At 29.1% G+C, this 14,191-nt stretch overlaps 1 protein-coding gene and 1 long non-coding RNA gene across 2 annotated transcripts; one reads left to right on the forward strand and one right to left on the reverse strand.

Annotated features, from left to right (window-relative positions):
* Nucleotides 1-5,525: 5,525 nt before the first annotated feature.
* On the reverse strand, nucleotides 5,526-7,421 carry LOC129312761 (uncharacterized). Its single transcript, XR_008593691.1, has 2 exons — nucleotides 7,299-7,421; nucleotides 5,526-6,066 (listed from the first exon to the last, which is right to left on the reverse strand). It is a non-coding gene; the product is annotated as an uncharacterized LOC129312761 (long non-coding RNA).
* A 1,338-nt stretch (nucleotides 7,422-8,759) lies between these two features.
* LOC129313963 (uncharacterized) lies at nucleotides 8,760-13,646 on the forward strand. Its single transcript, XM_054957347.1, has 2 exons — nucleotides 8,760-8,861; nucleotides 13,428-13,646. Exons 1-2 carry the CDS (start codon nucleotides 8,760-8,762, stop codon nucleotides 13,644-13,646), a joined length of 321 nt encoding a protein of 106 aa, XP_054813322.1.
* Nucleotides 13,647-14,191: the final 545 nt, after the last annotated feature.

The raw sequence follows: 14,191 nt of genomic DNA on the forward strand, positions 1-14,191 counted from the left end.
ATTAATAATAGAGTAGAGGGATTAAGATATGTCACTCTCTACTTTTTAATTATTAAATAATAATATATATTTTTAATAAGGTACTAAAAAATAACCTAATTATTTTAAATTTTTTAAAAATTAAAAATACAAAATCGGAGAGGTGGCGTTTCCCAGCTTTGGAAACGCCACCTCTTTCTCAATTTATTAATTTATTAAATATTAATATATAATACTTATAAATTCTAATTAAATATATAATATAAAATATTATTTAATTTGATAAAATAAAATACTAAATTAATAATAAAATACTAAATTAATAATAAACTATAAAGATGACTTTTTAAACTCAGCAAAACGCCACCAATTCCCTAGGCTTTATTTGTTAAATGGTATGATGTACTTATTAAAATTATTAATAAATAAATTATAATAAAATAATTATTTAATTAGATAAAATAAAAAAATAAATTAATAATAAACTAGAGAGGTGGCATTTTTAAGTTTAGAAAACTCACTTCTTTGACTTTTAATTATTAAATAATATATATATTAAAAATTTATACTAATTAAATAATCTATAATTAGATAATTATTTAATGGAGTAGAGATGGTGGCGTTTCACCATGCTTAAAACGCCACCTCTTGTTATTTATTAAAATTATAAATAAAAAAGTAATTTATGAGCAGTGGTATTTGATATAGAAACACCACCTCTTTATTTTACTTTTAATTTAGTGACGTTTTAATTTTTATTGTTACAAAATGTATACTATTAAATATCTTTTCTATAGTAGTGAAATAAATTCATAAGGAAATAGAAACAAAAATAACTCGAGTACTTTTTTTAAGGTAGCATTTTGATTGATGGATTTGAATTTGAATTTCAAATTCAAAATTCATGTATTTAAACCCCTTCATTTGGGTAGTTTTTTTTTTTTAATTATATGAAAAAAAGAGATGAGTTTACCTCTATTTTTCAGTTAATGAGAAAAGAGGACAAGAGATAAGAAAAAAATAAAAGCCATAAAGATATTAATAGTAAAAATATGAAGAGAATAAGGGGGTTTGAAGTGACTGAAATTTCAAGTAACTAGAATATAAATAAAATTAAATTATAAAGGAAATATAATAAGAAAATAATTTTTTATAAATTTTATATATCCAAATGAAGGGTTTGATTTAGATCCAAATCTAAATCTAAATTCTCATTCCAAACACAACATTAAAGAAGAACAAATTCATATGCAGCCATAGTAATTGAAAAGCAACCAAAGCTTTCCTTCAAACTGTTCAAAATTAAATTAGAGATTGTTGGGGTCAACACATTGAAATATCATATAATCGATAGTAAATTATCCTGTTTGAATTCTACAGTTGGAAGCAATTACATGTACCGAGCCATGAAAACAACTAGCCTGGATATTTAAGGGAGTAAAGAAAGGATTTTGTACACGGATTTAAATTATCTGAAACTAAGATCTGTAAATTTTAATGAAATTTCTTTTTTTATTATTTTTATAATTTTGTTATTTTTATTAAATATAATTTTTTCTTCTTCCTTACAATGAAAAACTTCACAAAAAAATTACAGTTAGAGGATTTAAATAATATCCTTTTACACCTGATCTCATTAAATAATTTCAAGTAGATTTACTATATAAGAACATAACATCATATTCATCAGGCTACATCAAGGCCTCCAATTTTGGCCAAAAAAAAAAAAAAAGGCCTCCAATTCCTACCTTAATGTCTGATAGCTAGGCCAACTAGCCTCCAATTATATTTATAAATGTGGGAAAATCAAAGCTATACGCAAGTAATCTGTAGAATAAATCGGTTTAAAAATGTGATTATCTTCTACAAGATTTCGCCACGATTATTAACGCATATTAATATTATAATCTCAGAGACGTACACATCCGAAACAAAATCTTATACCCATATAGAGAAGACTGGATAAAGAAACAAGAATCCCAAAATCCATTATAATATCAGCCAAACAAAAAAAAAAAAAAACCAGAGAAAGGCAAGATCCAAACAGAGAAATGACAGAAAATGAAAAAAAAAAAAACAGGACAGAAAAGCTCAGATCTACATATAGAGAAGAATACAAAAAGACTTACAGCGGAAGGAAGTACATAATCCTAAGTCCTAGCTAGCAGCATCATAAAATATCAGTGTTTTTGCATAAAAATGAGTAGCAGAAGTATAACGAGCTTATTTTTCATTAAGACACTTATATTTTATAGTACGAAAACAAGCGTATATTACGTTGTCATAACCATCACATAACATTAAGATTACTAATGACTAATAACGGACTTGCACGATGTGAAGTATCAAAATCTTTTTGTCATCACCAACAATTACTTAATTACGGGTCCGATCAAACCCTATACAAATCATACTGTTCACTGTTAGTGCTTAATGGATAAATAAATCGAGAGTGCATAGAAATGACCCACGTGATAAAGTTCATTCCTCAAAATAAACCATCACAAGTGACGAAGTTCGAGAATGAAGATAAGTATGGTGATGTTAATTTTAATATATTTTTGTTTTCAATTTAATTTTATAAAGATAATTATGTATATGATATATTTTGACATAAGGGTATTATGGTCATGTGATATTTTTTTACCCTTTTTTTCTTTTCTCTCTATTTTATCTCCTATGTTGTTTACTCTCAACTTTTCTTTCTATCTAAACGGATGAAGGACCAAGAGATAGCTCAGGTAGAGCATGGTATGGAGTAGCACTAGGCAAACAAATTACGGGCCAACTTGCGGGCTAGCTCACACAGGTTGACATTTTTGCGGATTAGGTTAGGCCAGCCTGCAAAATAAAACGGGTTGGAAAATCCAACCCAACTCATTTTTTAGTGGGCGAGCCAGCCCGCAAAAAATTATCTGAATTTTTTTAATAATTTAAAATTTATATAATATAAATATATATTTATTTCATATTTTAAAACAAATTAGCAATTAAAAACTTGTAAATAAATAAAATAAACATAGAATTCAACCAAACAAATTCATTTTGCTAGATTTTTACTATCAATCATCTTCTCGCCTAGGTGTGCTATCTTTGTCACTGAGAAAGAAAATTTGAATATAAACCCATATTATTTTTCTCAGTGAATTCATATCTATAATTTCAATCAGTAGATCTTTTGAAATTAATAAATAATATATATTCAAAATATTTCTATAAAAACTAATAAATCATCTTCACAAACTATAACAAAAATTTTATTCATAAATTGTAAAAAGAATTTACACTATATTTCAAATATAAAGAACATATTTGAGAGTCATAAATTATATATTTAAAAAATATTATCATTATTGTAAATTTATAAAAAGATATAATGTAATTAAAAAATAAAAATTTATTTTTTAAAATATGCTAGCCCACGGGCTAGCCTGTTTTAGCTAGCTAATTTTGCGGGTTGGTCTAACCCAGCCTGTTTTAAAAAACGGGCCAATTTCTTCAACCCAACTCATCAAATTGCGCGGGTTAAACTGATTAGCTTGCAGGCTCAATCTGTTTTTTCGACTCTAGTATGGAGGGATGTTTAGAAAGAAAATGGATGGGAAGATTTGCTTGCAACTATGGGTTTGTGCAGTGCTCTTAAAGCTGAGTTGTGGAGTGTCTTTTATGGGATACAAGTGGCAAAGGATTTCAACTTTGCCAAACTTCTCCTAAGGTTTCAGATATTTGGCGTGAAGCGATTGATCAAAACAACTCCACAATAGAGCAACTGAGGCATGCTATTGGGCTTATAACTGACGAGTGTCAGATTATCGTGAGGCATGTTTTTAGATAATAACGAGTGTGTTGACTGGCTTATTAAGTTTAGAATTAATCTTAAATGTTAGGGGGCGTGCATACCATTGGATTATTGATAGCTGAACAAATTAGGTTTTGGGCTGGGCTGCATTTCTCATTAAAAAAAAAAAAAGGAGAGAGAGCAGTGAGAGAAATAAATGACACAAACTTGCATGTTTAATGACATAATATCCATAAAAGTTCACAACAGAATAAAGGCTCATAAAACCTCACCAGCCCAAACTTACAAGTTTAATAGCCTAATCATAAAGTTCAATAACAACATAAAAACTCAAAAGAAAAAAAAAAAAACCTCACAAAAGACTGACTGCAACAAATTGTATCCATGTCTTCTTCTTGTCATAAGACAGGGTAAGAAAAATTTCTCTCCATTCAGGGTCGCTCTTCAAAGTTTTCAAGGCTTCCATAAAACCACATTCTGCGTCGTCCCCCATCTCCTCAAGAGCAGTCACACACTTTGCAAGAGAATAATCCGACGAAGAAGAAGTGGCCTCCTTGCTTCTCTCAGCTCTTGTCTTGTATGCTTCAGCACATGCTGCAACAAGTGCTTCACTCATTCGGGCTTTAGCCAAAGATATCTTTAGCTGTTAACTTTTTTTTTTTTTTTTGCCAGAAGCTTTGGCTGTTAACTCAGGCCACATCTTTGAATCAGTTTCTTCCATCTACCATCAGAACGAAATTAGCCCTTAATACAAAAAAAAAGTTTATTGGGTTTTAAAAGGACAATAAGAGCATAAAATTAGAATAACAGATATGAAAATATTGAGATAGATGTGTAGACATATACAAAAAGATAAAATCCAAAATCTAAAATAATTTTATTGATTAAATACTCACGGAGGCAACTCAAACAAAATAGAAATAAATCCATGGGTTAAAGGACATTTTTACTTCTCAACTATTTGTTTGGAAAAGTCTAGTGCCTTAAATTTACGTGTGGTGTAATTTCAAGATCAAAAATGGTGCATCAGTTAACTTTGATATTTAGTTAACTTAAAAATTGCAAAAAAAAAAACTCAAAAATTATAGAAAAGAACAAAAAAAAAACACACAAGTACCATGTAAAAATTTAATAATGTGATAATTTATAAGTCTTCTACCAAAATTTATAAATCCACCTTTAAAAATTTATAGTTAGAGTAAAAAATGCATTTATTTATAAATAACACTATTTGTAAATTTTGGAAGACGAGCTATAAATTATAGCACTATTTTAAGGATTTAATTAATATTAATTTTTTTATTAGATATTTTCTTGTAATTTTTATGTCCATTTTTATAATTTTCTAAATAATTAATGGTCAAAGTTAAAATTTTTTTTAATGCACTATTTTTAAATGTTAAAGAAGAAAATTGCACTTTGTAAGAATGGAAGTGAAGTGAAAATGGAGTTTAAAACATATTTGATGCATGAAAGTGGGTAATCACAATGTTACCGTGAGAACTCTTGTTGTTGATTCTATTTGCAGTGGCAATAAAAGTAGCTGCTGAAAGTTAACATTTGTCATCGCAGAAAAGAAAATTTGTTGCTATAGAAAGATAGTCACCATTGAAAGTTGAGAATCAACAGTAATAAATGTCGCTGTAGAAACTGTACATCAACGGTGACTTTTTCATCGCCGCTAAAAAGTAATGTTTGTTTTACCTACCCACAAGGAGCCACATCACCGCTAAAAAGTAATCTTCAAAAAATCCAAACTTCCACTAATCCAAACACAATATTATTTGTTAACGAAGTTCCATAATAGAATAACCACAAACTGATAAGTTTAATGACATAACCATAGAGTTCAATAACATAATGAAGGCTCATCAATCCGATCTCCGACACAAACTCACAAGTGTAATGACATAATTGTAAAGTTCAGTAACAAAATAAAGACTCATAACGTTCCACAAAAAAACACGAAATAGCCATTGCTTTTTCCGGTGATGTGTCATGCCAAGAAAAATTTCTCTCCATTCAGGGTCCTTTTTGAAGATTTTCAAGGCTTTCATATAACTATCTTCATCGACGTCTTTCATCTCATTGAGGGCAATCACACACTTGGTAAGGGAAAAATCCGACGAAGTGGCCTCCTTACTTATCTCACCTTTATATCTCTCAGCTTTTGCCTTACATGCTTCAGCCCATGTTGCAAGTGCCTCACTCAAATGAGTTTTAGTCATAATATCTATAAAAGCTTTAGCTATTAACTCAGGCCACATCTTTGAGACAGTTTCTTCCATCTACCATCAGAATGACAATTAGCCCCAAATACAACATAATTTTATTGGACTTTAAACGGACAATTGGAGCAGTAGATACAATAATGTTGATATAGATGTCCAGGCATAAATTAAAAGATAAAATTTGAAATACAAAATAATTTTATTGATTAAATACCCGCAGAGGCAACTCAAACAAAATATAAATAAATGGGTTAAAGAAGATTTTTGCCCTTCAACTATTTGTTAGAGAGTGTCTAGTGTCCTAAATTTAGATTTGGTGTGATTTCCCCATTCAAAATTTGAAAATAGTGTATTACAGAAAATGACAAAAAAACATATAAATACCTTAAAAAAAATTAATATTGTTTAATTTATAAGTTTTCCAACAAAATTTACAAATATTTCTTTAAAAATTTCTAGCTAGAGTACAAAATGCCTTCATTTATAAATAATACTATTTGTAAATTTTGGAGGAAGAGTTATAGATGATCACACTATTTTAGGAATTTAATTGATATTAATTTTTTATAGAACATTTTTTCTAAAAATTTAAGGCCATTTTATGTAATTTTCTAATAGCTAGCACTATTTTCAAATTGCAAGTAGAAGTGAGTGAGGTGGAAATGAAGTTTTAAAAATATGTTTGGTATGAAGAATGTGAGAAAAGAAGTGGGTTCCATGAATATGAAAAAGTTAGTTCCCCAATTTTGATGGAACCAATTCTCCCAAGAAATGGAATCATTCCTACTAACTTTACTAATATCAATGCAAAAAAAATAAAATGAATAAAAGTGTATAAAATTTTAAATATGTTCTTATAAAATATTCAAAAATATCATCTTATTTTTTCGGCCTTCTGAAACCTAAAAAGCAAAATGACTTTCGAGGATCCAATCAAACTCTATACGTATTAGTATTGCGGTGTTCATTGTTGGTGCTTAGTGGATAACCAATCGAGAGTGCATAGAAATTGGCCCACGTGATAAAGTTAATTCCTGATAAGTATGAGACTCGTTACACAATTAAAACGATTCTAAGCCTAGAAACAAAACCATAACCATAGCAATCCCAACCCACACCAATCTTGATGACCGCACACGATTCAAATTCCCCAATTCATATTTGAAACTAATTCCCAGGTCACAGAAAGCATTTCTTGTTTTCGGTGGAAAAGACAGATGAATGCCTAGATATGAAGAGACGAAGACGAAGCTGGGAGAGAGTGCGTGAGAGTAAAAGAGATAATATACCTCACCGTCACCGGAGCACGAAAGTGAGAGCTAGTTGAGCGAGTGACGACAGCGACGGAGGCGCCAAGAGAACCGCGAGAGAAACTAAAACAAAGTCGTCGGAGAAACTGATCGAGAAGTGTGATTTTAAAAGTCATAAAGTTGTGCCAATAATTACTATTATGCCATCCATTTATTAAAGCAAAATGAGAGTGTGTCCTCAAGTGCGTAATAAAAATGCAATTTTAAAAAAAAACATAGAATGAAAACAAAAACAGCTTTACTGAGTTGCCAGGAGAATCTCATTGCAAGCCCATAGAATATAATCAACACATTTTTATTAAAGGTCCTATAAAATTTCATATAATTCTATAAGACTAAAAGTCTTTTTTGAAATTAAGTTTTTTGATAAAAAGATAGAATTGTGAATACCAAATAGAATATCTATGAATAAAATTTAAAGCCCATTTGTTAATAACAAAACATCCATTCATTTCACTTAGTTCATGTAGTTTACACTTGTTAAAGTAGATGAAATGTACAGGTCACCTGAACAGTATTTACAACAAAAATTTCACAAATAACATTCAAATTCCAGTTATTAATGACAAAATGTTAGTTAATTTCACGTAATTCATGTGGTTTATAGTTGTTGAAGAAGAAGAAGAAGAACAATTTTACAAATTATCAAGATGAAATTTACAATAAAAACTCTGTAAATAACATTCAAAGTCTATTTCTTTAAAACAAAACTTATGTTTATTTCGTAGTTTATATTTGTTGAAGGAAAAGAAATTTACAAATTATCCAAATAAAAATTACAATAGAACGTGCTTCTTATTGCATATTAGTGCTGGCTGGATGATTTACTTCTTGACGAAGTTATGGTTGTCTTTTTAGTTGTGTTTGTACTTTTTTCCGCCTCTGTCTTGTTTGAGTTCTCTAATTGGCCCTAATAAAGTTTTCTTCTTGCTTGAGTAGGAAAAGAAATTACTTGTTGAGTAAGGTTACATTATTTTATTTCATATCTCTTCTTTATTTCCGTTTTTCTTTTTCTTTCTTTCTTTCTTTTTTTTAATCATCAACATACTCATACATGATTACGTGTTACTGGCTTTACAAAATAATCATCTTGTTCATTTCTTGTAACCCTTGTCCCATTCACTTGAATGAAAAATAAGGAACATAGAAAATTATTGATGCAATATCAAAGAAAATTGCATCTTTCCCATACAAAAATTGATGATTCTCGGTATCGTACATCAGCAAGATCCTATCCTATTTTATTACTCACTACTCAAGGAGTAATAAGCATATCTATATAACTGGCAAATCGTCGATATCAATTAAAACAATTTACAGTATGAGCTTTTCTTAGAATCTGACATCAAGACGATCAAATATCTAGAACAAGTGGATTGTCAAATGAAGGGTATGACAGTGAGAAGTTGAATCTCGAGCTTGCGCTTGATAATGAGGATGATGACGAGAGTGATGGTGAGGACGGGGAGAGTGAGGAAGAAACAAATAGAGAGAATTGTTGAGCATAGTGACAATGAAGATGATGATGATGAATCGAATGTGGTAGTCTGGGCATGAGAAATCGATGGCAAAGCGAAGAAGATGAGGAAGACAAGGAGGAAGAATGCACATGTGAAAATAGTCAAAAATATCCTAGCATGCATGGATACCAATTTTAAAAACAGGGAATAATATTGTACCAATTTTAAAAATGCAGGAATGACATTGCGCCAAAAGACATTTTAAAATGCCAAATGCATCTGAATGAAAAATAAAGGGGGGAGAGAGATGAATTTTTAAGGAGTGGATATTTATGTGTTAGAAACTTAGAATTCATAACTTCTAGGGGTATTTTTAAGGATATAAAGTACACTATGCGGTATTAATTACATTTTTTTTAATATTATTCATATTTAAATTCATTAATTAGTAATTTAAATAGAGGTAAAATTAAAAGTTTATTATATTTTTAGATAAAATTAATAATTTAACTATCACTTCATTTTTATTTAATGACCTTGTGATCCTTATACTCCTTACAGGGTCTTGTTATTCCCCTTTTTTATTTGTTTTTTTCCCTTCTTACTCATTCTTTTTTACCTTGTGTCACCAAGATTTGATGGTAATAACTCATAATTTATTATAAATATTATATTTTGGGTATCCATAGCTAATGCTATTTTTAATATTCTAATGAATAGTTTAAAAAGAGTTTATTATAGTTAATACCCTATAACTTTCAAAGGATATATAATGCATCATCATATATCTCTTTATTTCTTTGTAATACTAGAGTAAGACTTTAATACTTGTATGCCTACAAATAGAGGTTATGCATCTAAGAGAATAAGAAATTCTCCTCTATTTTTTTCTCCCCCATTTCTTTTCTTGTTTTGTTCTTCTCTACTATTTGTGATGGTTATATTTTTTTATATTATATATATATTTATATTTTTTTTATTATTGCTCCAACAACATAGCCATAAGATTAATATATTTTTTAATTTGTTAAATCAAGGAAAATAAAACAATATTTTATAAAAATTCATATATAAAATTTAAAGTAATAGAATATGAATATTTCTATGTTCCCTGGTTCAACAAATTAAAAAATAACTAAGCAACTTGGAATTATGCACTAAACAACTTGGAATAAGGTAAAAGCTTATAGATTAATGTGTTCTTATATTTTATAAAATAGTATCTGAATTGGTGAATTTTAGATTTATACTCTCATATTTACAATCTCACATTTAAAATTCATATGTTTAAAATCTTGTTTGGGAAGTTTAAAAACTTTTCAAAGGAAAAAAGAAAAGTGTTGAATTTGATGCAAAAACAAAAAATTAAGAGTAACAAGCTTCCTTTTATTTTTCAATCAATGAAAGAAAACAATGATAAACGATAAAATTAAAGATGTGAGAGTGGTATAGATATTGATAGTAAAAATCACAAAGAAAACAATATGCTTGAAATGACTGAAATTTTAAATAAATAAAGTATAAAATAATTGAAATTACAAGAAAATTATAATAAAAAATGAATGAATCTATGAATTTTTTAGTATCAACATGAGGAATTTGATAAAATCCACACTTGCATTGATCCAAACAGAATATTGTTAATAAACAAAGTTCCATAGTAGAATAAAAACACGAGGTCGCAAATTCAATGGCATAACCATAGAGTTCAATATCATAATAAAGGCACATAAATCCGAACTCCAACACAAATTCACAAGTTTAATGACATGCATAATCGTGAAGTTCAATAACAAAATAAATTAAGACTCATAACTTTCCCCAATAAACACGATATAGCCATTGCTCTTTCCTGCTAAGTTCCATGCTAAGAAAAATTTTTCTCCATTCAGGGTCTTTCTTCAACTTTTCCAAGGCTTTCATATAATAATCTTCACCAAAATCCACGTCATCAAGAGAAATCACACGCTTGGCAAGAGAATAATCCGAAGAAGAAGTGCCCTTCAACTATTCATTAGAAAGCGTCTAGTGTCCTAAAATTTAGATATGGTTTGATTTTTTCCTTCATCATTTGAAAAATGGTGCATTGGGCACCTTGCCATTAGAAAAGTTAGTTTTAACTGTTAGTTAACTTGAAAATTGCTATAAAAGACTTCAAAAATTATAGAAAAAATACACATAAATACCTTATAAAAATAATTAATAGCATAATTTATAAGTGTTCCACCAAAATTTGTAAATCTTTTTTTAAAAACTTATAACTAGAGTAAAAAATGTGTTCATTTATTAATAACACTATTTGTAAATTTTGGAGGAAGAGTTATAAATTATCATACTATTTTGAAAACTTAATTGATATTAATTTTCTTATTGGTACTTTTCCTATAACTTTTTATGTCATTTTCTATAATTTTCTAGGGAACTTTTTTTAACAGCTAGCACTATTTTCAAATTGCAAGTGGAAGTAGAAGTGGAAGAGAAAGTGAAGTGGAAATAATGTTTGAAAGCATACTTGGTTCGTACATAGAAGTGGGTATTTTTTATGAAGAAAGTGAGAAAAGAAGTGGCCTGAGTTCCATGAACATGTGGAAGTTATTTCCCCTAAATTTGATGCAACCTAATTCTACTAGGAAATGAGATCCACTATACTAAGCAACTTGATTTTTTAATTCCAGTTCTCCATCCCAATTTCTTGTTACCAAATAGGGCATGAGATTACTAAATGACTAAAAAACACAATTGGATGATGTGAAGTACTCCCTCTGGTTCTTTTTACAAATTATTCTCACCAATCTCACCAATATCAATGTAAAAAGTAAAAGGAATAAAAGTATATAAAATTTTAAATATGTCCTGATAAAAAATTCAAAAAGTAATATCATGTTATTTTACCTCTCTTATGAAAAATAATTTTATAAATATATTTTAAATATTACTTAAAAAACTGTAACATGATTTATAAATAGGACCAAATAACCTTTAGAATGTGCCCAATAAATGAGAAAGGATGGGTATCAGCATAACAATAACTTAATTATGAGTCCAATCAAACTCTATACATATTAGCATTACGATGTTCATTGTTAGTGCTCAGTAGATAACAAATCCAGAGAGCATAGAAATAGACTCACGTGATAAAGTTGATTCCTCAAAATAAACCGCCAGAAGTGATAAAGTTCGAGAGTACTGAAGATAAGCATGAGACTTGTTATACAATTAAAACGATCCTAAGGCTAGAAGACAAACCATAATCATAGCAAGCCCAACCAACACCAATCTTAACGATCGCATACGATTCGAATTTCCCTGTTCATATTTCAAACTAGTTCCCAGATTACATACAGAAAGCATTTCTTTTTTTCGGTGAAAGGGACAGATGAATGCCAGATATGAAGAGATGAAGACGAAGCTAAGAATGAGTGAGTGAGAGTAAAAGAGATAATATACCTCACCGTCACAGGAGCACGAAAGTTGTGCCAATAATGACTATTATGCCCTCCATTAATTCAAGGAAAAAAGAGAGTATCCTCAAGTGCATAATAAAAAGCAATTAAAAACATAAAATGAAAAACAAAAACAGCTTTACTGTATTGCTAGGAGAATCTCATTGCAGGCCCATCAAATATAATCGACATATTTTTATTAAATGCCCAATAAAATTTGATATAATTCTATAAGCCTAAAAGTCTCTTTTGAAATTAAGTTTTTTTGATAAAAAGATGGAATTGTTCATTTGTGAAATACACAATAGAATATCCGTAAATGACATTCAAAGCCCGATTCTTAACAAAAAAAGGTTCATTCATTTCACATAATCCATATGGTTTACATTTGTGATAGTAGAGGAAATGCACAAGTCATTTAAATGATATTTACAGCAAAAACTCCATAAATAACATTCAAATTTATTTATTAGTAACAAAATGTCAGTTAATTTCACATAATTCTCATGGTTTATGGATGTTGAAGAAGAAAAAATTTACTAGCTACCAATATAAAATTTATAATAAAAACTCTATAAATAACATTCAAAGTCTATTTATTTATAACAAAACTTTCATTTATTTTGCATAGTCCATTTATTTTACATTTGTTGAAAGAAAAGAAATTTACAAATTATTTAAATAAAATGTACAACAGAATGTGCTTCTAATTACATTTTAGTGTTGGCTGGATGATTTCCTTCTTAACGAAGTTATGGTTACCTTTTTAGTTGTGGTTGTCCTTTTTTCAGCCTGTGTGTTGTTTGCATTCTCTAATTGGCCCTAACAATTTTTCTTCTTGCTTAAGTAGGAAAAAGAAAAAGTTACATGTTAAGTTAGGCTACATTATTTTATTTCATGTCTCTTTTTTTAAAAATAATCATCATACTTGTACATGATTACGTGTTACTGACTTTACAAAATAATCATCTTGTTCATTTCCTTTAACCTAAGTCCCATTCACTTGAATGAAAAATAAGGAACATAGAAAAATATTGATATAATAACAAAATTGCATCTTCCCATTCAAAAATTGATGATTCTCGACAACACCAAGAAGATCCTATCTGATTTTATTACTCACTACTCAAAGAGCAATAAGCATATCTATAACAGACACATCTTCGATATCAATTAAAACAGTTTGTAGTCTGAGCTCTTCTTAGAATCTGATGCCAAGAGGGTTCAATTTCTATAACAAACAAATTTTCAAATTTTCCAATGAAGGGCACGACGATGTGCTGTTGAATCTCAAACTAGGGCTTGATGATGAGGATGATGATGAGAATGATGGTGAGGATGACGAAAGTGAGGAGGAGGAAGAGGAAGAAACAGATAGAGAGAATGTTGAGCCTCGTGACTATGAAGATAGGGTGATGAATTGAATGTGGTCGTCTAGGCACGAAAAATCAATGGCAAAGTGAAGAAGATTAGGGAGAAAACTGCACATATGGAAATAGTAAAAGTATCCTAGCTAGCATGCATGGATATCAATTTTAAAAATGCTCAAATGATATTGTGCCAAAAAATATTTCAAGATACCAATTGCATTTGAATGAAAATATTAGGGGCAAATTTTTAAGTTAATCTAATAAAAGTTGAGGGAGGGAAAGCATGGGTTTTGAGACCCTAGATATTGAAAGTTAAAAAGGTGGAGAGGACGAAAGGGTAGGGCGGGGGAAGGGGTAGAGAGATGAATTTTTAAATAGTGTATATTTATGTATTAGAAACATAGAATTTAGAACTTACTATGGGTATTAATTACTTTTATTTTTAATATTATCCATGTTTAAATTCATTAATTTTGAGAGAAAATGCAATGAAAATTACAATTTTTATTTAAATAGGGGTAAAATTGAAAGTTTAATATATTTTCACACAAAATGAATAGTTTAACTACCATTTATTAGTTCTAGAGAGGTAGTTGAAT

This window comes from Prosopis cineraria, unplaced genomic scaffold (genome assembly GCF_029017545.1).
Source record: "Prosopis cineraria cultivar Desert tree isolate PC_DT_omini unplaced genomic scaffold, ASM2901754v1 PC6, whole genome shotgun sequence".
NCBI lineage: Eukaryota > Viridiplantae > Streptophyta > Magnoliopsida > Fabales > Fabaceae > Prosopis > Prosopis cineraria.